Source organism: Macrosteles quadrilineatus, unplaced genomic scaffold (assembly GCF_028750875.1).
Source record: "Macrosteles quadrilineatus isolate MER2022 unplaced genomic scaffold, UCM_ALF_1.0 Scaffold_5__1_contigs__length_97177068, whole genome shotgun sequence".
Classification (NCBI taxonomy): Eukaryota; Metazoa; Arthropoda; class Insecta; order Hemiptera; family Cicadellidae; genus Macrosteles; species Macrosteles quadrilineatus.
In genome coordinates, this window is record NW_026542598.1 from 83710005 (window position 1) to 83737484 (window position 27480).

The window sequence follows — 27480 nt, forward strand, 5'->3', positions numbered from 1 at the left end:
TTAAAACAGATATATTGCTACTGGCTGATGTGTTTGAGACATTTAGAGACCTGTGTTTAAAGGATTACAAACTTGACCCCGTACATATGTATTCACTTCCAGGACTAACATGGGAAGCTTGTCTTAGAATGACTGGTATAAAATTACAATTATTTCAAGATATTGACATGCATTTGTTCATAGAAAGTGCAATCAGAGGAGGAGTCAGTATGATTTCTACACGTTACGCTAAAGCCAATAATAGATATATGGGCAAACATTATGATCCCAATCAAGAAAGTGTGTATTTAATATATTTAGATTGTAACTCGCTATACTCCACAGCTATGTGTGAGACACTACCCGTGGATGGATTTCGTTGGACGAATGAGATAGACTACAAAATATACAAAAACAATCAAAATGATGAGTTTGGATATATCTTAGAAGTTGATTTAAAATACGATAAAAGCTTACATGATTTACATAATGACTATCCATTAGCACCTGAGAAAATGAATGGCAAATTAATACCTAATTTAAATGACAAAACTAAATATATTTTACATTATAAAGCATTACAAAAATATGAGGAATTAGGTTTGGTTGCTACAAAATACTATAGAATTTTAAAATTTAGACAATCAAAATGGCTTGCACCCTATATTAATTTTAATATTGAAAAACGCAAATGTGCTAAAAATGATTTTGAAAAAGACTTTTACAAATTGTTAAATAATAGTCTCTTTGGTCGAACAATTATGAACCAACGCAAGTTTCGTGATATATATCTCAAGGATGAGTCACTATTAACAAAATATGTCACTAATCCAAGGTTCGACTGTAGCAAAAAGTTCGATAACAATTTGCATGCTATACATTTAAATAAATTAGTTGTAAAGTTTAATAAGCCGATATATTTGGGAATGACCATTTTGGATATTAGTAAAGTAATAATGTACGATTTCCACTATAATTATATGTCAAAATTTAAGAACAAAAGATTTCTTATGACAGATACAGATTCTTTAATGTATTCTATAGTTACAGAGGACTTTTACAAGGAAATAGAATGTGACTTGCACTATTTTGATACCTCTGGATATAGTAAAGACCATTTCTTATACTCTGATAAAAATAAAAAAGTCACTGGCAAGTTTAAAGACGAATTAGATGGTCATATTATGTATGAATATTGTGGTTTAAGACCAAAGTTATATTCTTATATTCCTCTAAAATGGTTATATGAAGAAGACAAACAAGCTTTAGAGGTGAAGAAAGCTAAAGGAGCTGATGGTGCTACAGTTAAACATCTCCTTAGACATCAACATTATTTGAACTGTCTTGCCACTGGGCAAGATTACTATGAGAATGTGACAAGAATTAAATCTACAAATCATCATCTTCAAACCTTAACTATGAATAAGAAAGTACTATCCTTTGACGATGACAAGAGGTTCATTCTGGAAGATGGCATCAATACCCTTGCGCTTGGTCATTATAAAATTGATCAAACATAAATCTATATTTGCCATTATTCTTTAACCTTTCTTTGTCTATTACACAAAAGCCATATTTAGTTTTATCCCAACATTGATGACAGAGATTTCTAAATTGGTTAAATGAAAAATCATTACCAACATGATTGTTATATACATGTTTTAAATTCAAATCATCTTGTTTAAATAATATTAGGAAATTTACATTATCACGTAAATGTTTGTGTACTTTGCTGTAAGATTGACACAAGTAAAAACAGTTAATATTTTTATGTCGACCCATTGAAAAAAATTGTGTAATATTTTGACTATTTATGTCATCAAATACAACAACTGACTGTGATTTTACATCATTTGGTGTGATTTCACAGTCAGTACACGTGTGTAATTTCACTTCGTCACACAAACTAAATATTTCAATTATTTTTTTATATTTTTCTTGTTCTAAAGATTTAGATATTAAATATAAGTTTGTAAATTTTAATCCTTCCTTTCTTACAATTAAATTGTAAATTACAACCGTCTTCCCACTTCCACTGGGACCACAAATAACACATCGAATATTGGTAGGAAATAGACCTAACTTCTTTGGTATATTTTCCTTAGTATGTACTATTTTAAATTTGTGTTTTTGTTGAATAAAAGACATTTTTTATATAATAAAAATGGTAAAAAATAATAAGAAAACATGTAAAAAGGGCAAAGGTTTATTCCTAAAGCCTTACAGGGGTCGAGGGTTATTGAATACTCTTATAAATAACCTTCCATTTCCACTTCACATACCATCATATCAGTACTGTGGACCTGGAACGAATATACGTGAGAATTTAGCTAAAAATGTACCTCCAAAAAATAAACTAGACTCTTATTGTAAAGAGCATGACATATTCTACATGAATAATCCCGATACTGCTGCTCGGAACAAAGCAGACATGAGATTAGCAGACTTAGCTTGGACTAGAGTAACGGCCAAGGATGCAAATCTTGCTGAAAGAGCTGCAGCTTATGCGGTGACAAATTTGATGAAGGCAAAAGCAAAGATGGGAATGGGATTAAAATTTAATAAAAAATATGGACAACTACCAGCTGTTAGAGGCCGCAAAAGACGTGCCTCACTTCCGGGGGGTGTACCTAAAAAACGAGCTAAAAAATCTAACACCAAGAGTAAAAGAGTGCGGAATAGTTAATTTAGACAGTTCATCTGGCACACATTGGACAGCATATCGTAAAAATAAAGATATTGTAATTTATTTTGACCCATTTGGAATCCAACCTCCAAAAGAAGTAATTAAATATTTTGAGGGACATAAAATCTTCTATACTACTGATCAAATACAAGATTTAAATAGTTCTATTTGTGGAAATTTATGTTTATCATTCATAAAAAATTTTTGTTTATAAAAATGGATTCATTTACAATAACATTTTCGGGTACAGAGCCAGAGCTAAAGTCAGTGTTCTTTCCTCCCATAGAATTAAATGATGATTATGTAATTGGATTAGTTGATTTTCAAAGTTATAATTCTATATTTAATGTGAAAAAACCTCTAAATACTTTAACATATTACAAAGTAGAGAAAAAAACATTACCAAAGGGAGAGATCTTAGTTGATGATTTAAACCAGTTATTAGATGGTAAACTTAAAGTTATAATACATAAAAATGGAGAAGCATTAATTAATACTAAAGTCAAACTTTTATTCAAAGGGCTTATTCCAAAATTAAATCAACTTAAAGGCAACAAATTAACCATTGAAGAAGGTGATGATGTTTTCTATTATGACCACAAAGCTCCAGTTACAATAGAAATTTCTGAAGGAACATATGAGGTGGTTGAGCTTGCAAAGGAAATTCAAAAGCAAATCCCAGACTTTTTCCTTACAGCTAATAATAAAACTATGAAAGCGACATTACTTTCTAGCCACGTGTTTGATTTTACAAAACCATGTTTAGGGTCTGTTTTATTGGGATTTAAAGGTGTTTCTACTCCTGGTGTACAGTTTGAATCTACAAATAAAATAAACATTAATAATGTAAATGTGATTAGAGTAAAATGTAATATTGCAAACGGGTCCTATTTAAATGGAAACAAATCACACACCATACATAGCTTTTATCCAGAAGCTCCTCCTGGCTACAAAATTATTGAAGTTCCAAGAAATATTATATATTTTCCTGTAAATAAGAGAAGTTTAGATGTTGTCAGTATTACATTTGCCGATCAGCACGACAAGGCAATTGACTTTAACGGAGAAGAAACTACAATTACTTGTCATATAAAAAAGATATGAGAATTTATAAGAATTTATCTATAAGTGCACAAAATGCTAGGTTCCTAAAGTCAATAGGACTAAAGTTAAAATTTTTTATTAATAAAAATGGAAGATTTTCTAGACGTTACAGGGAAATCCCAATTCGACGATAGTGTGGTTAAAATTACAAATCACTCCTATGTTCCCCACAACACTTTGGCAATAAATAATTCTGATGAAATTCGAATATGTATTAATAATCAAGATTTGCTAACTCTCCCATGTAGGAGTTATCTGTATATTAAAGGAGAAATTGAGAATCATGATAAAGGTCATCTTATAAATAATGCATTTGCGTTCTTATTTGATGAAATTAGATATGAAGTTGCAGGTAAAGAAATAGACATTGTAAGAAACCCAGGAATTTCTAGTCTTATGAAAATATTGAGCTCTTACAATAAAACTACTAAATTGTCAAATGTAGCATTTGATTCTGACACAAATTTAAAAGAGTTCCATAAAGGTGGCAAGTTTAGTACATGTTTGCCATTAGAGCTGTTAATGGGTGTATTCGAGGACTTTAATAAGGTATTAGTAAATGTCAAACAAGAATTGGTGTTGAAAAGATCCAAAAATGATTTGAATTGTATATTAACAACCGCTAGTGCTCCAGCCAGTGGCACTGCTGATACGATTCCTAAAATTACACTTAACTCAATTCAATGGGTGATGCCACACGTGATACCATCAGATGGGGAAAAGTTACAATTACAAAAGATGTTATTGCAAAATAAAAATTTGCAAATTGCATTTAGAAGTTTAGAGTTGCATGAACTTCCATCATATCCCAATACTACAAGACATACATGGTCAGTAAAGACATCTTCCAGTTTGGAGAAGCCTAGGTATATTATATTTGGTTTCCAAACAGCTAGGGATAATAGTGCACGAAAAAGAACTGATGAATTTGATCACTGTAAATTAAAAAATCTCAAAGTATTTCTAAACTCTGAATATTATCCTTATAGTGATTTAAATTTAGACTTTGAAAATGGAGATGTCTCTAAAGCTTATGAGATGTTTATGAGATTTAGAGAGACTTACTATAATACTATCCCAGATCCTATGATTAGTAGGGCTGAGTTTATGAAGAAATATCCACTAATTGTAATAGACTGTTCTAGACAGAACGAAACAGTGAAGGAAGGAATTGTTGATATTAAATTAGAGATTGAAACTGCAGAAAATGTGCCAGCAAATACATCTGCATATTGTTTGATAATACATGATAAAGTGTTTGAGTACAATCCTTTGTCAAATGAGATAAATAAAATGTAAATAAAAGATGAAAAACATTCAACAAGAATTGGTTGACTCTGCAAATCAAATACGAGAGAAATATAGAGCTTTAAAACGTGGCAAGTTTCTAGAGGCTGAAGAGAGGTTTCAAACATTCCAACCTTTAATAGAGCCATTACAAGAATTAAAAAAAATCACCAAAACAGAGAGGCCTCGAATGGAGATTCTCCCAATGACTCCATCTAGAATACCAATAATACCAAGATTGCAACCATTACAACAATCTACTCCACAGAAATTAGATTTTGGTCTTTTAGCATCAGACTATTTAGGAAATTACCTCAGTAAAAGTAGTATGACAGACACTACATATGGTATTAGACGAGAAGCAAATAAATTTTTTATTGGAAATAAGGAAGTTGATATTGCCAATGATGATGTCACAGTTGCAAATAAAACCTACAAGGGGACAAAAGGCTTGTGGCAGTTGTTAACTTTAAAAGAACCTGAGGATTATACTCCGGCTGATTTGCAAAATTATAAAGAGATTTTGGAAGCTACAAATGGACATTTAAAGAGTTACAAAGATGGTGCACCAATTTCAAGTAATAGACATACTAAATATCTTAATATAATTAAACCTCTTTTTAAATCTGTTGGTGAAGGTTTGAGACAAGTGACTGGTAATAAAATAGACTATATTTATTGGGATGATCCTAATGAGCTTGTAGATAGGTTAAGACTTCTTTGGCTAAGTCGCCAAGCCGGTAACTCAGGAGTGGATAATGAAATAGATTCCATTATTGAGGAATTAAGAGAAAGTGGAATTATTTATTAAATAAAAATATGTTTATAGATAAATTTTATCGTTTATATAATCCATATAATAAGCCTGCAGAACCCAGGGCTAGTAGTGAACCTACTTTAAATTTACAAGACGATAGTTGGAATGGTTTAAACCGTAAAATTGGTAATGTTAAAGATGGGGAGTTTGTAGATGATGTATCAACTTTGGGACAGACATTAACTAGAAAAGGTGATGTCTTTTTACAAGGTAAAACTAAATATGAGTTTTTAGAATCTAAGAATAAAAATTGGAATGCTAAAAAACAGAAAATTACTAATGTGGGAAAGGGTGAAAGTTTAGATGATGTGCCCACTTTACAACAGACTTTAATACGAAAAAAAGATGGTACATTTGTACAAGACAATAATAATTATGAATTTTTAGAATCAGAGAATGGTGTTTGGAATGCTAAGAAACGGAAAATTACTAATGTAGAAAAGGGTGAAAGTTTAGATGATGTGCCCACTTTACAACAGACTTTAATACGAAAAGAAGATGGTAAATTTATACAAGACGATAATAATTATGAATTTTTAGAATCAGAGAATGGTGTTTGGAATGCAAAGAAACAGAAAATTAGTAATTTGATGGAAGGTACAGATAGTAAAGATGCTGTGAATGTTTCACAAGTTCCAAAAATGGAAGCAGGCTATTGGAATTTTAATAATAAAAGGTTAGTACGTGTTAAACCTGCCATTGATGACACTGACTGTGTTACAAAAGAACAGACTATAACTTATAATAAAAAACTATATTGTTGGGATGCCAAAAATCAATTTATAAGAAATCTACCAGAGGGGAAACATTTGGATGATATTTGTCTAATGTCACAAGCTATGCGTTATGATGGATCGAAATTTGTGTATGGAGAAAAAAATTTTAATTTGATGGAATACAATCCTGATTTATTAGTTGCTGACCCCACATCTTTGAGTGGATTTAAGTATATAGATAATAGACCATATATACCAGAAAACTATGTATTTAAAAGAATGGAAGATAATCTATTGATTGGGGCTAATGGTGATGTATTTAGAGTTACAGGAAAGGATGATGTTATAAAAAATGAATGAAATTGCATACGAACTTCATAAACCTGCAAGAAAGAATTTCATAAGAAGGTCTTTCAAAGTATTAGGTATAAATGAAACCGTACAAATAGATTTAATTGATATGCAAAACTATGCTAGAGAAAATTCTGGCAATAAATATATTTTAACTTTAATAGATACATTTTCTAAAAAAGCTTATGCTGCTCCACTAAAGAATAAGACAGGGTTAGTGGTTACAGAAGCCATTAAAACCATTCTACCAAAGGGGGTTAAAAACATTCAATCTGACAATGGAAAAGAATTTTTTAATCAATATTTTAACAAACTTATGAAAAAATTAAATATTAATCACTATCACACATTTTCTACAACTAAGGCTGCAATTGTGGAGAGGTTTCAGAGAACTTTAAAGAATTGGTTATATAGGGAATTTAGTGCTCAGGGGAGTTATAAATGGTTGGATTTACTTCCAAAGTTAATTCGAAAATATAATAATAAAGTGCATAGATCTATAGGAATGAAGCCTAACCAAGTGAATGTTAAGAATAGTAAATATGTGCATGAGAGGTTGACTTCTAAAGTAGAGCAAGTTAAAAAGCCAAGATATAAGGTAGGTGATAGCGTAAGGATTTCCAAGTATAAACATGTTTTTAGTAAAGGTTATACTCCAAATTGGACAGGGGAACTATTTACAATAGCAGAAGTTAAGAATACAAAGCCTGTGACTTATATCTTGAAAGATGAAAATGGCAATATAATCAGGGGAGGCTTCTATACAGAGGAGTTGTTAAAGACAAAGTATAAGGACATGTATTTGGTAGAGAAGATAATTAGGAGAAAGGGTGATTCGTTGTATGTCAAATGGCTTGGATTCCCAAGTAGCCAGAACTCATGGATTTCCACTAAGGATGTCCAAGGGAGCATGTCATAAGCCATAAGCATGCCCGAGTTCACGCACAAACCTCGCATGATTTTGAGAATATACATAGGAATGGATGTGGATTTGAAATTTTAATGGAGTTTGAACATTTGTATGGGCTTGTATTGGACGAGAGCCGGGTCTTAAAAAAAGTGGCCAAAAAAAATGAGCCATATTCCATACGTGTTTTTTAGTATTAAAAAAGTAGAAAGTTTATATAGGGGTGTATAGGTCGAGAGCTGGGTCTTTAAAAAAGTGGCCAAAAAAATGAGCCACTAATTTTTCTCATTTTTCCCCTATAAAAAGTGCCCTAAAAGTGCCTCTAAAACGCCGAAAGTGAGGTAAAACCATCATATTATATCTACTTATGGATACGAAAATATTCAAATTAGTTTACAATAAAACGTATTTTTTTTTTGTTATTTTGCCAAATCTCTTTCTTTAGATCGCTGTAATTCAGTAATGAAATATTCTAGGATAACAAGTATCCCAATCACATGTATAGAGCATTTAATTACCTACAAAATGCTTCTATTCTTTAGGCCAACCGTTTGATGTGGGGCTGAAAAACAAACAAAACAAATTAAAAGAATGGGTCTATTTTTTCACTTTTGTGACCTAAAAATTAACAAATTAACTTTCAGTTTTCGGTTTAATTTTCAGTTAATGATACCATACTTACTGTACTTACTACATGTAACAGTGCAATGCTCATGATGCAGGTACTATATTCCTCCCTTACAAATATACACTGGTGAGAGGAGGTGTTAAATTTAAAACAACCCACCAACACAGCAAGTAAATTTTTAACGGTTGGGTTTCACCAGAGGTAGTTGTTGTTGCATGATGGTAGACACTTCAAGTAATTGTGCTTCGTGATAAGAGGAAGAAAATCCAAAAGATGACATTAAATCTACCAGAAGCTTTGAACCAAACTTTTTGTACATGAATATACTTAGTCTAGTCAGAAGGGGTGACACAAAGGACCTTGGTCTTGCAGCAGCTATGACAGCGTGCGGTAAGGCCACACAATTCTTTTTCAATTTCTCCAGTATCCATTTCTCGTATCCATACAAGTCCACACAAATTACTATACATAATATATTAGGATATTTAACCGTCTACAACATTGACATTACGTATTTATCTTATTTTGATCTTATTTTGTTTAAATAAATGAATCTTTAAAAATTTACTTGCTGTGTTAGTGGGTTGTTTTAAATTTAACACCTCCTCTCACCAGTGTATATTTGTAAGGGAGGAATATAGTACCTGCATCATGAGCATTGCACTGTTACATGTAGTAAGTACAGTAGGTATGGTATCATTAACTGAAAATTAAACCGAAAACTGAAAGTTAATTTGTTAATTTTTAGGTCACAAAAGCGAAAAAAAATAGACCCATTCTTTTAATTTGTTTTGTTTGTTTTTCAGCCCCACATCAAACGGTTGGCCTAAAGAATAGAAGCATTTTGTAGGTAATTAAATGTTCTATACATGTGATTGGGATACTTGTTATCCTAGAATATTTCATTACTGAATTACAGCGATCTAAAGAAAGAGATTTGGCAAAATAACAAAAAAATACGTTTTATTGTAAAATAATTTGAATATTTTCGTATCCATAAGTCTTAGAACTAAATTGTTATACTTATATTATAGGAAATGTAATTGTCTACAACATTGCAATTACATATTTTTCGCTAAAACGCACCACAACGGAGATATAGGCGAAAATCTCTAGAAAGTACCGATTTTTCGATTTTTCAATATGGCGGCGGGCGCGGAGGGGGTAGAATTGTGCATTTTGCGGTTTTAACACCTACTTACCATCCTAGACAACATATAAAAAATTTAGACTTACCGGACCGTTTGTAAGTTAACCCCCCTATTTCTGTCTTTATTTACTGGACTATACTTGCGATGTTGCCAATTAGGTGGCCGTGGTCGGTGTGTGGTGGATGTTTACAGAGCTACAGAGTACAGACCACACCTGTGGTCCGATTTTGATTGAATCTTTTATTTAGGTAACAAAAATTACAAGATCCTATCTCCAGATGTTTATTTTTTTGAAATTTGGATTTTTCTGGCAATTTTCAAAATACAGCTCAATTTTGATTAACATTTAAGTATGTTATGCCCCTTTTAACTCCAACCAAATATTACAGCCTCCAATGCTGTAAAAATTACGGTTCAAAAGTAAATTCACACTTTGGTGATTTTCCCCAAGTTACTTCACCGCTTACCCATTATAAGGGGGTTTTTAAAAGCTAATGGGAGAAAGTATATGTCAGATTGCTGATGCCATATATTTTCATTCTTGTATGTAGACCACATATTGCCTCGTTCTACCCTATTGTAATCTTTCCTATCCAAGGAAGGGGCTCTAAATCCACACCTCAACCATAGCTATTGTGCATAATCTCCACCATAACTCAAAGGCAACGCTTGTTTAGTGTTTACAAACCTTGTATTGTTACCCATTGTAACCTGTACCCTTTGCAGGGGTGGCTGGGCACCAAGGGGTGTAATGTTACTTGAAGCTGAGTCGCTGGACCATACAACACCTTATCGTGACCCGTGACAACCGCTACTTAAGAGCTACGTTTGTCCACAAAGCATTACTTGACATCCAGCTTCTTCTCCATACAGGTCAGTGGGGCTTAGACACTCATTTTATGGTTTTGAGTTCAAAAACATTTTATGGGTTAAGATTTTGAGTATTTTTCTTTTTGGGTAGTCTTTCAGACATTTTTTGTTTTGAGTAAAAATAATTTTTTGGAGTTGAGATTTTGGGCATTTCACTACTGTTTAGTAATTTGAAAATTTTTTATTACAACATAGTTTTTTAGGGTTGGGATTTTTTTCAGAGATAAGATTTTAAGCATTTTTGTTTTGTGGTATCAAGGCAATTTTCTCCAAATTCAATATTGTACATTTATTTCTTAGTTCTAGAACATATCAGTTGATAGAAGATTGTTTCTTTGTTCCATAGTTTAAAGATGGTTTATGTTTTTGTGTGGTTTAAGATTTTAGTGAGATTAGATTTTAGTTTATATCCTCAAAGTATAATTTTCTGATATTTTACTGGTTACTAATTCTTGCTTTATTTTGTATGGTTTAGAGTATTTTGTAAAAAAATAAGATTTTAGTCTCCTACAAATGATAAGATCTTCATTCTTGGAAGTTCTATAAATTAAATTTTCATAAAATGATTTTGTAGTATTTTGTCATGCAAATGTTGGTAAATAAAAAAAGTCGTTATTTTATTTAGTACTGCAATTGTGTTTAAAAAATAATTAGTTTTCAGCTCAAATACTATATTCTACAGTAATTTGTGTATATATCTCAAAAGAGACCGCTTATAACCACTTATGTAAAAGATCAAACTAAATTCAAAAACAAATTGTATACAAGAGTAGAACCTCAATGGCAAAGCTCTAATGAAGATTATCATTACCTTAAAATAATGTCATAAACATACATAGTTTACAATAACAAGTGATTAGGGGTGATAAGAAATAAAGAGTACTTGAAAATGAAACTTTTGTTATCAAGGCTCTTGATGGCCTTGTTCTTGAGGTTATTCTTAATTAAAATTCTTTCTTTATACTTTATAATGAAATGGGGACCATTTCCAATCAAAGTAATAGCAAGATTCCTTTGGATATTTTACTCAGCTATGTGATGTCTATAGGTCTTTTATAAAGATGATAATTTGAATTTGTAATGTTAAAAGATGTTGATTTAGAAGGTGTTGGTGTTACCATTAGTTTTATCTTGAAAGCAACTAAGATGGATAGTATGTATGGAAAACTACTTTATATTATTTATTGTTAAACGCTTAATATAGGAAATAACCTAGCACTAATCAGTGAAACGTGGAAGAAAAGAGAAGACAGCAGACATTGAAGACACCTAGGAAACCAAAATGGGTACTGATTTCATTTCGGTGAATAGATAAGAAAAGTTTACATTTCTAGCACCATTTGAAATTAGTACTTTAAATGGTTGGGCTCTTCAGAACAAGAATCATCAGCTTGGACTCACTGATCTTCAATGTTTGTAATATCACTTATTTAACTGGGTGAAGTAAAACCTACTGGAAAATCAAAACCAAAACAACTACGTTGTGCCAAACGGTATAAAGAATTAAAATTGACTTTATAGAAGAACTGGCTAAAATAAATTTTTAGAACAAGAATGGTAGCAGCAAGACCGCCTTATACATCCTACTGTCAGCTCAAAATGTAAAATAGTAGTAAAATTTCATCTTTCCCTCCGTGTTATCAACTATTTTCATCATCCTGTGGAAATAACCTTCCAATCCTTACAAAATTACACCACATAATTTTAGGTTATACAAAGTCGTCAAAACGTCATGAATGTTTACATTTCAGTTCTTTAAAAATGTAATTTAAAATATTGTGTGACTAGCAGGGATTCCATAATGTACTAGAAAAAATTTGAAGTTATCGAACCTAAAAATTATCCATATGTTTTTTCTTAATTAAATGCTTACCCTATTTACAGTAATCCGAAAACAATTTTTTTTTACAACAGTAATCCAAAAAATATTTTTTGGACGATTTAGAGATCTAAAAACTGCTATATTCCCTACAGTATGAAGAAAAGTAATATTTTAAAACTCTTAGAGTAAATTTGTGTTTTCATCCATTACAAGCACAACTGGTTATTTATGGACAATTCTACATTAAGTAATTATACATGGTCAATTCTATAACAGTCCTAGGGTAACTAGTTTCAAAAAATTGTAGTTTCATTTTCAAGCCTTGTATTCTCAACACTGTTGTCAATAATGCCTTCAAATAGTTGTATAAGAAACTATTATCTTTCAGAACTAGTTGCCTAAGACTGGAATGGAATTGAAGCTACTTAAACCTATGTATTACATGTCATAAATCAGTCCTGCAAGCAATGATGAAAAACAAAATCAAATAATGAGACTAAAAGTCTTTTCAATACTTACATACTTTTAATTGAAATGGTAATCTTACAAGTTAGGTGTTTTAAGCCAAAATGTTGGAACTTTATATGTAATTTAGAATTTAGAATCTATATCACTATTAGAATAATCAACATCAAACTACAAAGAGGTAAATAGTTATTTACAATAATGAATATTGACCATTAGGTGTAAAAAAAACAGGTTTGAAAATAAACTTACCCTTTGATAGAAAAAAGTTAGCAACTACAAGAACTTTTCACACAATTATGAAGAATCTACGGTATTATCACTTTTACTTTCACAAATGTTAACATGTTTGTCAAAAGTCTGTTTCCAATTGAAGGACAACCCACATCTGTTACAAATGTACTTGCCAACACTGTTGTGGACTCTACTGTGGGTTTTTAGGGTTACCCTCTGCTTGAAAGCCGCGCCACAAACATCACACTTGAAGGGTTTTTCATCCGAGTGGTTTCGAAGATGTCTCTTATAAATTTCTCTACTCTTGTATGTTTTCCCGCAAATCTCACAGAACGCAACCTCAGGTGGCTGTTCCTCCTTCAAGTGCTTTCTCTTGTGATTTAGCAGTTTTGATGCGGTTTCAAATTGCTGGTCGCACCTGGTGCACGTGAACGGTTGTTTGGCATGTTTGTTTCTTGTGTGTCGTTCCATCGCTATTTTCCCTTTAACAGACTCACCACAAACCGTGCAAACGTACTCAGTGTCATCGTGTTTATCTAGAATGTGACGGCTCATGTAAGATTTGTTTGAGAATATTTTACCGCACGTCGGACATGCCATTTTATCCTCCTCTGATGGCTCAATATGAATCTTTTGGATGTGACGTCGCAATTTCATAGGTCCAAGAAATAATCTGTGGCAAGTGCTGCACTCCATGTACTCATAGGCAACGTGACATTTACTCAGGTGCGGCAATAGCAACTGAGAGCTTTTAAAAGTTCTTCGACATACAATGCACACTTCTTTTTTTTCAATGTTCTTATGAGTCCACATATGCATCTTCAACACCGAGTTCTTCCGGAATCTTCTGCTACAAATTTCACAATCATAATATTTCAACTGGACGAGACACTTATCAGAGTCCCTGTGGCGGTAAAGATCTTTCTTAAAATAAAATACCTCATTGCAGGTTTCGCATGTGTACTGCGAATGATTGAAGAAGTGAATCTCGAGGTCAGAATGAGTATCGAACTTTGAAGTACATCGCCGACAGATGAATCCTATTCTATCTTTGTGTTCTTGCAAGAGTTCAACACTCCCACAGTCGACATAGCAGACTGAACAGAATGATTTATTTGCGGGTTTCTTCACATCTGATGGTCCACTCAAAACTTCTGATTCAGTTTCCATTCTGTCAGGGTCATCTAGTGCTTTAGCATCACTAAACTTTTTTGATTCATCAGAGGGAGCGGTATTTTCATCTTCCGTTCTTAGTTCGTTTTCAGCTTCAGAAACTACAGGTTTTGTTTTGGAGCCTTTATTCTTTTTGTTGACTGAACTACGTGTTTGAATTTTTCTGTTACTACTTAGAACGAAATTTGGATCCATCTTGCAAGCAGAACCCCCTTCATGACTTGAGTGAACTTTGACATTCAGGTTTAATCTAGCATCTCTGGTATGAGCGATATTAGATGGTTTTTGACAATTTATTGCTTCTGAAGTTTTTTCAATTGGTGAGATTATTTCCTCTGAATGGACAGACGATAATGTTTCGAAAGTGAAAACAGGAGTAAATGGCAAATCGGTGAGAGGCAATGCTTGACTGATGTGGAACCAGCCTTGTCCCTCAGTCTGACTAGAACTGCCTTCGGGTAAATAAGGGTTTGTACTTGAAGCTTTCCTTGAGATAACCTACAAACAAAAAACATCGGTTTAGTTGCAATCATTACTAATCATTTACTAAAGTTAAAGTAACCTCTCAGCTTTTGCTACAAGCTCGAGCAGGAACTCTTGTTAAGAATGTAGAGAGAAAAATATACAAATCTCCTTCTAATGGTGGGGGAAAGAAAAATTTAAAAGTTTAATTTACAATTATACAGTTATTAATAACTTACTTTCACTTTGGTGTACTAAATGTTCATTCCCAAAATTGATGGATTACATCAATGGAATGATAAACCTTCTTAAGTGTATAATATAAAAAGACCGCTGTATTTTATTTTTATCTTAAAAATCAATCCTCACTAAACATTTTCCCTATTGCATTGTGTCATTGACTAAAGACTGGATAATTTATTCTTACAGCATCATCTTTATGTTACAAACATTTTTCAACATTTTGGTTGTTTGTTTGTTTTACACCAAAGGAACTTTTAAAAGCCGAACTTTTAAATTTTGACTTAGCCGAAGCTGTGTTCTTGTGAATGTCTCAAATAGAGCTTTAGTTAGATATCATCATTCACACGCCAATAACGAGGAGCATCTGGGTAATAATTAATACCCCTCTGGTCAAACTAGCAGCCTTTAGATCTGAAGGCGAGAACCTTCCAAATCCATTAGTCCATTGAGAAATATAACCATTCTGCTCAAACAATATTAAATCGTGATTGTTAATGACATTTTATACTTTCTTAAGTAAATAGATCTCTTTAATCAATTAATTTTTCAATGTTATGTACCACAAATTCATAGTGCTAGACCAAAGTAACAATGTAACAGTATAATTCAAGTCGGTCTTAATATTATAAGTGTATTGGATTTTCTAAATGGCCTTTGTGTTCATACACAAGTTATTATAAAGTATTTACTTATGGTTTGATAAGAAATGAAAAATTACTTAGATGGACCTAGGCTTGGCCTTAGAACAAAATACTCTCCCAGAACATTGCCCCATTAGCTTTCAAAGTTCATAAGTTGATCAAAATTTCTCGTTGAAATACAGTAACCATTTTGGCCCCCCCTGCCCCTGAACCCAAAAATGTTTTGCAAGTGATGAATGTGTCCAAGTTCGATGAATTTTTTTATGTGTGTACTAATCTATAGTATCTCCTGTTTTCCATTTTTTTAATATAGATTTTTAATGGTGGTTATCCTATAAAAACCCCATTAAATAACAGAAAATTGAGGTTTTCACAATACACCTGCAATGATTTTAATCAAAATTTAGTATATTAATGTCCTTTTAACTTTAAAAAATGTGGTACAACCTCCAATGCTACATTACAGTTCAAACGTTTTTTTATGGTTTTACCCATGAAATATTATAGTTACTCCCACCACTTACCCATTATAAGGGTTGTTGACAAAGCTAATGAAAGAAAATTTGTGTTAAGTTGGCGATCCGTTCATTTTACTGAGGTTTATCACGAATCAAATAATTTTGATTGTATTCATTTTTACACAACACCCTGCTATGGATGGTTTGCCTTTTCTAACCATGTTCAAAAACAGCTGTAATGAAGTAAACATTTCTACAACTTAATCAGCTGTTTTAGCAATAATCCCATATAGGGAATAAAGCTATTTTGTATTTGATTTAGACACATGGGCTAGGTAGACTTACTTATGTTGTTATCATCCAACCAGAATAAAATGTGTATATCCAAGTTACTTTGCTTGTACAAAATAAAAAAAAACAGTTGAAAAGGCAATTCAGATACTTAACTAAAATTATTTAACTGTTTTTAATTATTGCAATTTTTATACAGCACTATCATTTTGTTAAACAAATTAAGAACTGTATGAGTAGGCTGCAGATTGGAGTAAGAGACGTAGAAAGAAACTACATGAATAAATTTATGTAATGTAGTTTATTTGATTAAAGCTATAAAGTGTATAAATGAAAAAAAATATGTAAGTATATAATTTTTATTTACAGAATACATTAATTTGAGCTCAAACATGTGATGTAAAATCTTAACTATAACCATTGACTTATAACTATAAACATTTGAAGGTTGTTTGTAAAAATATAAATTTAACATTTTTATATATATACAACTTCTCCCATGATTGGGTGACACAATATGCTTGGAACTTTCAAAATATACAAATTAAAAACTGATTAATTTTACTTTAAAATTTCAAATTAGTTTTAAGTTGCTTAAGAGCTATAAAAATATTTAAAATGTAGTTAAGTAGAATTTTGAATAAACAATCAGATCATTGTGTTTCAAAATTGAATTTAAGTGTTGAATATAATCACACATAGCTTTGTAATCCCAGTATCAAAATTAATAGATTTATAACATTTTTAGTTTCACATTATTGGTAGAAAAAGTATTCAGAAATAACAGATAATCAATAATATCCATAAAAATATACAATTTAAATTGCTAAGTAAAATGAATTGAATAAAAACCATACACTTAATACAAACTGAACTTGGAGTTAAGAAATTACATGGGAGAGATATGCGATGTTGGACAAATTTTATTCATAACAAGGATGATGATGTTAATCAAATTCAAAGGTAAAGCTTGCAATGGATGGGGATGAATTAATGTTTAACAATTAATAAGAAGCTAGAATCACATTTAAAAAAGACTAATTTACCGATTTTCAAACAGATTTTTTAAATACTTAAAGAAACAATAAATGAAGTTTCAGTTCGTCCAGAGCATGGTTTGGATCTTTTTGAATATTTCACAGTTAATTTCAATTCGATAAAAAATCCAACAATGCCACGAGGTTCTTTTTTGTAAGACCATGTTTACGTTGTAGGTGTTAGCAACAGGGCAATAAAGTAACAGGCGAGTAAACACAAAGTTAAGAAAACTTATTACTCACATGAGGTCAATAAACAATAATTAGAAAAAATATCAATAAAACTTCTTTTTACATGTTTATGTTCTCTTTGTCTGGAATCATGGTGGAAGGAAAAAACATAGGTGTGCTATTCCCGTAATATGCTGACGTCACCCAGATTGCATACAAAAATCACTTGATTGTATTGCCTTAAGTAATTGTTTTGATTTGATTGTTATTGTTTTTATATTTTTTTCTAAATTGTGAAATGGTGTTTGAAATCTGGGTGACGTCAGCATATGACGGGAATAGCACACCTATGTTTTTTCCTTCTACCATGGAATAACATCTGAGATAATATTGAGATGATAAAACAGAAACGCAATGATATTGTATAGTTGTTAATAGTCATTTAACCTTCAGTTAAAGAAGTAGCAAAGCTAAAATACTAAGGATAGAAAGAATTATAATTATAAATTATAAATTATTAAAACAGTTCAAACATCCTTTCCATTGTACAAAAGGTTTTAGAAAAAATATAATTCAATGCCTTACCCATAAACTTTCTTGGTAATTTTATAACTTAACTTAAAACTATAATACTCTTTTACAATAGCTTAAACTACATTTCTTAGGCATAAACTAAAAATACATAAACATTTTTTAAAATCATAATAGGATACAATAAGCTTTGTTGAAGGGCACTTTTCTTTTTAAATGTTTAAGATACAAAATGGATTAGTCAAAATGATGATCAATGAATAGAATTCAGTAGTCTTAACTTGTTCATGAGACACTCATAAATTTAGTTGTTTGAACAAATAAGAAGTTAATTATAAATCAATTTCAAATAATAAAGCAAGATTCTGGTGATGTTATATTTTGACCAGTTTTTTGTGTAACATTTATACCTTACTTGTTTACTGCAAATAAAACCAAAGATTAAAGAGCAGATTGTAAAATTTGGCCTTTAGAAAAAAAACCTTTAGTCAACATCAGTACACTCAACATAACCGAACTTGAATCTCTATCAAAACAAGATTCTACTTGCAGTATCCAAGGTTAATACATATGTGTTACAATATAACATAGTAAAAATATATGTGTAGTTTTTAAAATAATCATATTAATTGTTCTCAAACATATAATTGTTTCAATTGATTCGTGTTCCAGCCTCATTCTGCGAGGACCCGCACTTCACAATATGTTTGTCAAAAGTCTGTTTCCACCTGAATGCCTCTCCACAATTTTTACAAGAGTATTTCCTCAAATCACTGTGCACTCTACTGTGAGTTTTGAGAACTGTTTTGCTTTTGAAAGCGGCGCCACAAAGACTACAAACGTAAGGTTTCTCATCAGAATGTGTCATCATATGATTCTTCAATATCTCCCTCGCCTTGAATTCTTTCCCGCATATTTCACAAATCGCAGGTTTTGGCGCAACATGCTTCTCCCTGTAGTGTCGGTTTTTCTCCAACAACGTGTTGAACACTATGTTGCAAAAGCTACACGAGTGTCGTCGGTTTTCGTGGTAATAAATGTGCTGCTTGAACGTCGTTTTCCCCTTGATCACGGCTCCGCAGATGTAGCAAACCTTTTCCTCCCCGTTGTGAGTCTCCATGTGCAATTTGAAAGCCGTCTTGCTCGCCATGACTTTGTTGCATATCTCGCAAACTTCAGACACAGATTGAATATGTGTACTTTTTACGTGTGTTTTCAAACTAGAAGGCCCTGGTAAAATCTTGTGACAAATGTCACATTCCATACTCTCATAAACCGTGTGACATGCTTTTAAATGATCTCTGAAGGTGCCACGAATCTTAAAACTACTGTTACAAATATTACAGGCAAAAGGACGGGACTCTGCGTTAGGGTGTTTAGTTTTCATATGGGATTCAAGGTTGCTTTCATGCACGAATCTGTTATGGCAATATTTACATTTCAGCATTTCTGGCCTTTTACAACCCTGCACTGTGCCCTTGTGCCTTATAAGGTCCGACTTGACGTGAAAAACCTTTTTGCACACCTTACAAATGAACTTACGATGGCTGACAAAATGAGCTTCGAGTTCTTCATGGTTGTTGAATATAGTGGTACAAGATCTGCAGATGAATTCCTTTCCTTTCTTATGTTCATCCAGGATGTCTGGGAAGCCAAAATCTATATTGCACACTGGGCAAAAACATTCTTCTTCGGCTTCTACTTCTGCATTGGATGATTGGGGAGGGGATGAAGATTTCAAGGATTTTGTGCTTATAGGCTCTTTTACAGGTTTGTCTTCAAGGTTTCGGGGACCTCTGTTCTTCTTGCCAACCAAATTGGCATCATTTTTTGATGCTGGGCTATTAGGATCATCCGTAAATGGAACTAACAATCCAGCGTCGAATCCCAACTGATGTGGAATCAACACGAAACCTTGATCCGTCTCTTCCTTATTCTCCTTCGTAGGTTTACCATCAGCTTTACTACCTTGTAGTGATAAGTCTGATAAGACTTTTTGGTTCCCAGCAAATCCTATTTGCTGATCCCTTGTGCTGGTTCTTGAAGATCGTCGAATTGGTTCCTTCTGATTCTTTGTCTGAGCTTCTTCAGTTGATGTTGACATTAAGATAGACATTGGTTTTTGTCGTTGAACGGATCTGACCTACAAACAAACAAATCAGTAAGTATTCTACTGGTGGTAATTTGGTGCTGGAACAGAGTTTCGACTGATCCAAACAAACACAATAAATTACCGTACTTTACATATCAATTTATGTTAACAAATAATTTCCACAATCTTCTAGATTGTTAAAACATAAAGAATGCATTTTTTAAATTTTACATTAATATTACATAGTATTAAATTCAAATACATTAAAAATATTCAAACATTTTTATTCCAATGATAAGTTATAACTACCCTATAGATTTTCAAAGTAATTTGGGAATAAATAAAAAAATTATGTGGGTGATCGAGTTGCCCCGGTTAACAATCATAAATACCTTATAATTAGAGATCAATATTTTATTTAAAAGTCCTCTACTTCTATTTTATAACGAGTTATCCCGGAGGAAAAATCACCTGGTAAACAATGTACTTTATTACCACATAAGAAGAAATCGCACAGTTTGATGGGGAAAAACAAGAAAGCCAATATGTTGACCAATCACATATCTGATAGTAAAAAATATCAATTTTAGGTCTCAATATTTATTCAGCTGAACAAAACTGGCACCAATTATGAGTAAAAATTAACTTTATCATGTGACCGATCCAACCAACACACATAGAACATTGTACATAAAAAAATAACAATGAATGGCTTGGGAAATAAATTATTCCAATCTTTAGTGCAGACCCTGTATTTTTACTAGTGCAGGGGTGTACTGAGTGATGAGTTTTATTGTAGAGATGTCCAATATGGACAAGCGTCTCGGGTTCCTGGTAAAACCCGATTAAAACCCCTTTTGCGAAGGAGCGGGGGTGTGATGTCACTATCTTCTCTTGAGGGAACACTGTTACCGCAACGATACGAAGTGCAGCCATCGGTATCAGTGTTCATGGTGTAGTGGATAAAGTATTTGGCTGATGTCCAAGAGGTAACCAGATCGAGTCTCACCGATGACACCTTTTTAAATACTTTTTTTAAACACCTTTTTTGAATATAATTAAATCCCTTTATTTATTTATCCTGTTATTAAACGTAGCTCATAAACTAACCAAGTGTACTGCCTCAATGAGCTGCTATTACAAAAAGCTCTGGAAAAAGTTTACTCTGCTAGCAACTTCACATGCCACTCAACGGATTTTGAGCAAAATAGATCGTAACATCATTTAAGTCTACTCACAGATGCTTGTGTACAAGGGAAAATTAGGATTAGTCTTGATATTGTCAGAGGAAGTAGGTTATAGCAGGCTACTTCATACTCACCAACAAGCCTGATTTTTTTGTCTCTAACTATTAGTTTTGACTATTGATACAACTAGACATTCAATTCCCATGTTAAAGTCATTGCCAGTTTTTGGATCAGTCGCCGTAGTTTGAGCCACCAGCAGATTGTGCTGATCTAAAGTACTAATTTTTGTTGAATACAAGAACTTTTTCATCAACTCAACTTATAGAATGACTTAACTATAGCGATTGACTTACCAACTTGGTCAGCATGTAAGGTAGAAAATAGACTATAGACACTAGCACATTCTGTGACTGGCTCACATAGCTATGTTCTTTTTTAGTAAAAATTGGCAACAGCTGGTCCATATAGATACAATGTCCACTTCAGGATCCAATAGTCAATGATACTATACTCTCCCAGTGTAATCCAGCCTTTAGTTCTGACCTGATATAACACTCTTGACTTTGTAAACTGCAAGTCGATTTCAAATTCTATTTTATAATCTGAAGTCTGTTTAAATGATATTTAATGCCGGGTGTGCCTAATTCATGGCAAATTAAATGTTTTCTCTGCCTCAGAAGAAAGCTACATTTTAGAAATAAATAGTTTTTTGTGGTTTAGATCAATGTAAAGTTAGTGGTTATTGAAGTTAAACTAAGGGAGAGCTTCTTCATTTACTACTTAATTGTCCTTCCACCAAGAGGAGCTTCAACTCACTCTGAAACTGGGACGGGTGGCGTCGTCCTGTAATCTACTAGGAGGTTACTAGGAGGTAACGAATTGTGGATATTTATAGGCATGCACTGTGGATGCGATACTCACTAGTGTGGATTAACGTCCGCACGAGTGAGTACTACGGCTATCCGCAGTACTTTCCTGATAAGTAGACCAATTCGAAATAAGACCAAGGCAAAAATGTGGATCGGATTCCACAATAAACTGTAGGTTCCTTAGTTGCCATTAGCTGTATGGGCTATTAATTAACAGCTGTGTCTAAGGAATGTCGGCATTTGTCACTAACAAGACTACAAGATCGCGCCACTCATCCTACACTCATCTCCATTCATACTTGGCTTAAAATACCTACTTTGTATGGTGGCCATTTGATAATTAAGTATTAAAACCACCTACATGTTTTTGGCCAGAATACTATTTCCGCTGTATCTCTTTTTTTCTTGCTTGAACCTAATCTCCTAAAAGCACGGTAAGTTTTTCCATAACTTTATTGAAAAGTAAAATGTATCGGTAAGTAACATAAATCCTTGCAGTGTTTTATCGTGGTTCTGATAACACTAAAGTCCGTAAACAGTTGCAGGGCGACACAGTATATACGATTTTTTTCACCAAGCACACATAAGTGGCATTTTATCAAATCTTCAGTAAAAGGTTTTATTTTTAAAAATTACACAAGAAATAGCTATCACATCAACTTACAATACTTGTACTTACAAACAATAGCTACAAATATCTTAGTATACAATTTTTTAATAAATTACCACCTTCCGCAGCAACAATTTCTATAAAAAAAATTTAAACATCCTAGATTCATGGCTTAAATCAAAATCTTCTTACTCTCTAGATAAGTTCTTGTCCTTGGAGGTTTTAGCTATAAGTGTTTAAATAATATGTAAGATCTAGGTTTTAAGCTTCTACAAATTTATTGCATCCCTTTGTTAAATATTTGTTTGTTTTAACGATAAAGTGACATGTTTATGAAATTGTTATATTTTGGACAATGCCAATTGCTTTGTGGCAGGAAGACAAAGAAGAGATTATGATTTTGATTAAAACTCAAAATCATGCATTAAACTTCAACTGCTAATACTTTTCATAATCCGCCAAAAGCATGAATTTGAATAATAAAGTAGCATACTTATCTGCAATCGCATGATTGTGACATAGTTATTTGCTTGTATATAGGGATTGGCAGGGTTGCACTTGTAAACAAATTCTGATCTCCTGCTTCACATACATGAACGCTACTATAAATTGCATGGATCGAAACAGAAAGCTCTCAAGTTTTGTTTCATATAACTAAAGTTGCTCAAAGTGCTCCCGGTTTGCAGCGAAACATGTTTCCAGTCTATGTTGGAACTCTGCCCAAGCATTGGTAAGCATATTCTGGTTTACTGTCATAACTGCAACATTACCTTCTTGGAGCTTTGACAGGGTTTGAGCTAATGGTGAAATGTATACTGTCCTTCACATAGCCAATAGAATTACAGGGTAAGAAATCCCATAGCCTACATTGAGGTCCGTGGATATTTATTAAGGAAAAAAACTGTTATTCCATCTTAAGAAAAAGAAGGTTCTTTGCTTCAATTGTAGGTATTTAAAAAAACAACTCAAGAAAGTAAACAATGAATTATGAACATAATTTGATATGTAATAATTAATAATGGTTGATATGTACATCGTAGTCCTTATGCGGTTCTATGGGCCGTCCCCTATTGGTGTCATACAAGTCTGGGTGTCCTCCCACAGAAAATGTTGAATTTAAAGCCTCCATGACAGTCTGGGGAAAACAACACACTCACAGAGACTACCACTCAAACATCAGCACTCATTGGGGAATGAGCTGGTCTAGTGGTAGAGCGCAGGGCTTCAGGTTGTCAATCCCTGGTTCAAATACCATCAATCCCAAATGGACTTTACCTTTGTGATAGTGCCGCAACCATCTAGGACTGGCCTGAAGTAATGTGTAAAACAGTTCCGGGCTAGAACTAGTGTCCTAGATTGTGAAAGTGAGACAAAAAAAGACCACTCAAACATTCCAACTTGTGTTTAGTTTTATGGTTTTATGTGTACTGTTTCTTTTTTTGTAATTACAGTAGAGTCCCGCAAACTCGGCACTCGATAACCCGGCAGTCTGGATAACTCGGCCATCACCTGGCTCAGAAAATTAGTGATTTTTTGAGTCCGAGTTAAACATGGACTCAAGCCAGCTCAAGTCAAATCATTCTCAGCTCGTACAAATGATTTGTTGTACTATATCTGATGACTTCATACTGACTTGTAATATAAATATAAATAAAAGAGGTAGTTAATTAGCTTAAAAATTGTATTGTTCTTATTTTTAACCCTAGTTCCCGATAACCGGGCATTTCAGAAACTCGGCACCCTTCCAGTCCACATTACGCCGAGTTTGCGGGACTCTACTGTATACGTAAAATTTAATATGTATATAGGAAAAAATTATTATATTAATAGGCAAGTCTTTGAGTAACTAGGTAAGTGTAGATTTTAGGTTATTTGAAAATGGAACGTGTAGCTAAAAAATTTAGCTTAGAAAAACTTATCTTTATCTCAAATTAAAATATTTTAGGTACTTAAGTCTTTAAGAATTATTTGTGATATGCAATTTTTGTTCTGTTTCCACTATTTCCAGGAACAATAAGCTGATTACCTCTTCCTAGAGCTAGAAAACCAGGTTGGTACTAGTTCTATTAGAAAGTATAGATATTTTGTAAAATTCTTGCTATGTATTTACAAAATACAAAATTTTTAGAACTACTTATGATTTCTAATATACTCAGTTCGTAAAGTTTAGGCGGCTTTAGGGGAAGAAACCTTTCCCCTCCACTTGACTGTAACCTTTGAAATACTGTAGTGATAAAGTAACATACATTAAGCACAAAAAATAGTGGTGGAGGAATCCCCCCCCTCAAACCACCTAAACTTTGTGAACAGAGTTTTAACCTGTATTTTTGGTGTATAGGTACCTAATACAAGAACGATTCATGGGTAAGATAAGTCTCAGCCTCATATGGAAAGTATATTATTAAACAATTAGTATGACATATTATGAAACACATTATTTAACACATTTTAAATTAAAACATATCAGAGTCCTGCTAATATGAAGTGAGATTATATTGAAACTATGTATCCTTAAACAATGTAAGTGTAATGGCCATTTATTGCTCATCCAATCACAACAACATTGGATAGTTTTCCAAGGTCATCATCATTTTTATTCCCATCAACTACAAAACCGTGATAGTTTTCTGTAATTGTGTTCTGCTTCTTCACTGCTGTTGATGAATGTATTAGCCTATTTCACTTGACCACAGGCTATTGACAAGTATTTTAAATTACCTAGTTCCATACAAAATTCAAGGAAAATTAGAATCTTTTTCACAGATGAGATTTCAAGTTTTCTTGCTCATGTCACCCTGGTTAAGAACACAAAGCATGGTTTTAAATTGAACTAAAACAAACTTTTCCCCACAGGTGGTTTGGAATAGCAGGACCCTGATGTATTCTTGTACACTTAAAAAGACATTTTATTCACTCCTAGAATCAGAACATGCAGCATTTGAAGATTCACACTTCAACATATGTTTATCAAAAGTCTGCTTCCATCTAAAGCCCTTTCCACATTTCTCACAAGAATACTTGTTAACATCACTATGTATCCTGCTATGAGTTCGAAGGGCGACTTCGACTTTGAAAGCGGCTCCACAGATATGACAAACAAAGTTTTTTTCATCAGAATGTACTGACATTTTATGAAACTTCAAAATCCTTGCAGACTTGTAGCTTTTTCCACATTCTTCACAAATGACTGGAGCTGAAGCTGGGTTTAACTTACCAATGTTGTGAACCAACTTGCAATGCTTGTTTCTTTCTGATTTATTTTTAAATGTCATCTTGCAAACACTACAAGTGTACAGCCTGCCTTTATGATTCATTTGATGACTGTAATAAGCATTTTTACCCTTCAAAATCTTTCCACAAGTTTCACATTCAATTTCCTTTCCGAAATGAAGCTCCATATGCACAGGTAGGTGGCTTTCATTGGCAAATGTTTTTGAACAGATAGGACAACATTGAGAACCTTTAACGTGTGTATTTTGGACATGATTCTTCAATTGTAATGGTCCAGGTTCAATGATGTGGCAAATTTCACACTCCAAACTGACATAGACCATATGTGTTGCTCTCATATGATTATTGTAGTCACTTGAGGACTTGTAAATCTTTTTGCAAACAATGCAAGGATATGTGGTGCACTCCCCATTGGGATGCATTTGTCTGATATGTTGATCTAAAGATAATTTTTTCACATATTTTCTACTACAAAACCTGCACTTATACCCCTTATGAGTCCGCTGACCTTTACACAATGAATTTGTTTTTTTATGTCGGTGAAGATCAGATTTACAATAGAATGGTTTCTTACAATTTACACAAAGACACGTTTTATGGCTATAGAAGTGGTTTTCAAGATCATCATGGTTTTTAAATGTCACTGAACAATTCCTGCAGACAAAGTAGTTACCGGCTTTGTGCTCGTCTAGCAATTCAGTCGTTCCACAATCGACACTACAAACTAAACAGAAACCCTCTGGTTCTTTGTCAAGGATTGGCTGAGGTGTAATGTCTTGATTATTGGCAATGCTGTCAGTAGAGGTGTTATTCTCATTCCCACTGAATTGCTTGGTATTAGAAATTGCAGTGTTTTCACTCTCAATATTACCACAAGAACTTGTGACAGTTGATTGATTGTCTGGAGACGTTGTTTCGATAGCTGAAAGTGTTAAGGTGTTTGGATAGGCTACAGCAGAAGGTAATATTGCACAGTCTAATTGTGTCCTTGTTTGAGGGAATGAATCAAAATTATGAAATGATGAGAAGTATCTTTGTAAAGGATAGATCAGTGATCTACTTTCTGGTGGATTCATAACTTGAGACAAATTAGAATATGTTTGTTCAGTTGGGAACCGTACAGGAAATTCTGATACTTGCTGGTTTGATGAAAAGTATTTTCCCTGAGAAGATATTCTTTCTGGTTGATTAACAGCTTGAGGCAAATGAGAATGTGTTTTTTCTGTTGTAAATTGCTCATAACATCCTGATACTTGCTGGTTCTGTTCTGCCATAACTCCCATTTGGTTATCTATGTTGTGACCTCTTGAGTTTAAATCTGATGTAGGCCTACAGAAAAATGTCCCTGCCAGTACAGGAATTCCAACCTACAAAGAAAATGTGTGTGAGTATTTGAAATGAGTAAGGAGATTGACAAACACAACAATATTGAATACCCAATTAAAATAAGAGAAGAATTCAAACAAC

The 27480-nt window shown here is 33.0% G+C and overlaps 2 protein-coding genes across 2 annotated transcripts in view; both read right to left on the reverse strand.

The window, feature by feature from the left end:
• The window catches only part of LOC128995736 (zinc finger protein 658B-like), a 42230-nt gene extending 25444 nt beyond the window's left edge, over window positions 1–16786 (reverse strand). The window contains exons 1-2 of the mRNA XM_054420754.1: window positions 16775–16786; window positions 13170–14688 (exon numbers count right to left, since the gene is read on the reverse strand). Of these exons, the coding sequence (XP_054276729.1) occupies window positions 13170–14688; window positions 16775–16786 (1531 nt within the window). The remainder of the gene's footprint in view (window positions 1–13169; window positions 14689–16774) is intronic.
• A 1890-nt stretch (window positions 16787–18676) lies between these two features.
• Window positions 18677–27480, reverse strand: part of LOC128995737 (zinc finger protein 710-like) — a 55433-nt gene continuing 46629 nt past the window's right edge. Inside the window, exon 8 of the mRNA XM_054420755.1 lies at window positions 18677–20167. Within this exon, the coding sequence (XP_054276730.1) occupies window positions 18677–20167 (1491 nt within the window). The remainder of the gene's footprint in view (window positions 20168–27480) is intronic.